The 1,395-nt window shown below is 74.8% G+C and overlaps 1 protein-coding gene across 1 annotated transcript in view; it reads right to left on the reverse strand.

Annotated features, from left to right (window-relative positions):
* The window catches only part of CHLNCDRAFT_58481 (hypothetical protein), a gene marked incomplete at both ends in the record, with an annotated part of 5,451 nt that overhangs the window by 2,769 nt on the left and 1,287 nt on the right, over positions 1–1,395 (reverse strand). The window contains 4 exons of the mRNA XM_005845853.1: positions 184–282; positions 520–627; positions 822–926; positions 1,194–1,323. Of these exons, the coding sequence (XP_005845915.1) occupies positions 184–282; positions 520–627; positions 822–926; positions 1,194–1,323 (442 nt within the window). The remainder of the gene's footprint in view (positions 1–183; positions 283–519; positions 628–821; positions 927–1,193; positions 1,324–1,395) is intronic.

The raw sequence follows: 1,395 nt of genomic DNA on the forward strand, positions 1-1,395 counted from the left end.
GCGCGCGACAGACGCGCAGGCAGGCAGGGCGGGCGGGCGAGTGGCCGGGAGGGCAGGCGGCAGCCGGGCCGGTGGCGACAGACAGGACAGCTTGCAGCGAGGGGTGCCCTGCGCTCGGCGGGCAGCCAGGCAGCCTCCCGCGGCAGCGGGCAGGCGGCCTCCTCACCGCTGCTGCGCCTCCACCACCGCCCGGTTGACCTTGGACTGCGTGAGGCGCAGGTCGCCCAGAGCGCGGGTGAAGAACTCGCGCTTGGCGGCCGCCGCAGCCCTCTCCTCCTCAGCCTGCGGGCGCGGTGCACAGCCGGGCCGCGCGGGGCGGGTCGGGCCCCAGCCAAGCGCCAATACCTCTCCCCTTCCGGCCAGCCACGCAGCCGGTCCGTCGCGGCGGCCGCTGCGAGCTGCGCGTCGCGGGCCCATCATGTGGCGGCAGCCCCGCCGCCCGGCACAGCTTTCCAGGTTTCCAGGCCTCCCCGCCAGGCTGCCCGCCTGCCCCCCACCACACAGGCGGCTCCCACCCACCTTGCGCTGCTCAGCTTCAGCCACCAGAGTCGCCTCCCGCTCCGCCTCCAGCCGCATGCGCTCCGCCTGGTCCAGTGCGGCCACACGGTCGGCAGGCAGGCCCGGCACCTGCAGGCGCAGGCGGGGAAGCGGGGGCGTACCCCCATAGGAGGGCAGGGTGCGAGGCGTGTGGGCGTGCTAGGGAGGAGGCTTGGGAGCCCCACAGGGGGCCCCCGGCGCTCTGAGGCACGCAGGGCGCCTGTGCAGGCAGGCCAAACCAGCGGGCAGGGCAGGGGGTGGGATGGGATGGCAGGCGGGGGCACCTGGGAGGCAAAGGGCATGGGGGGCGGCGGCTGCGGGTGGTAGGCCTGGCGGGGGGGCATGGGCGGGATGACCAGGGTGGCAGAATAGATGTCGCTTGGTGCGCCCTGCACACACACACACACACACACACAACACACACACAACACACACGCGTGAAGAGGCAGGCATGGCACGACACACGCGCGCGTGCACCACGCAGGCCGGCTGCAGGGGCCAGGCCACGGCCGCGGGCACGCGGGGCGGCCGCTGCCGCTGGGGCCAGGGCTGCCGCCGCCCGGCGCGGGCGCGGCGGCGGCGCGGGGCTGCTGTAGGGTGGGATTTAGGCGGGGAGTGAGGCAGGAGGGAGGGGAGGTGGTGCCCTGGCGCCTCACCGCAGACAGTGTGGCGATGTTGGCGGCGCCGGCGACGGGAGGGAAGGGCCCCGGAGGCAGCGCCCCCGGCACCGCCATGCCCCGCTTCACGCAGTCAATCAGGTACAGGGCCTGCACAAACTGGTGGCGGCTGTGGGCAGGGGGAGTGGAGGGGAGTGGAGGGGAGGGGAGGATGGCAGAGGGGAGGAAAGGGGGGCAGAGG

Source organism: Chlorella variabilis, assembly GCF_000147415.1.
Source record: "Chlorella variabilis unplaced genomic scaffold CHLNCscaffold_16, whole genome shotgun sequence".
Lineage (NCBI taxonomy): Eukaryota > Viridiplantae > Chlorophyta > Trebouxiophyceae > Chlorellales > Chlorellaceae > Chlorella > Chlorella variabilis.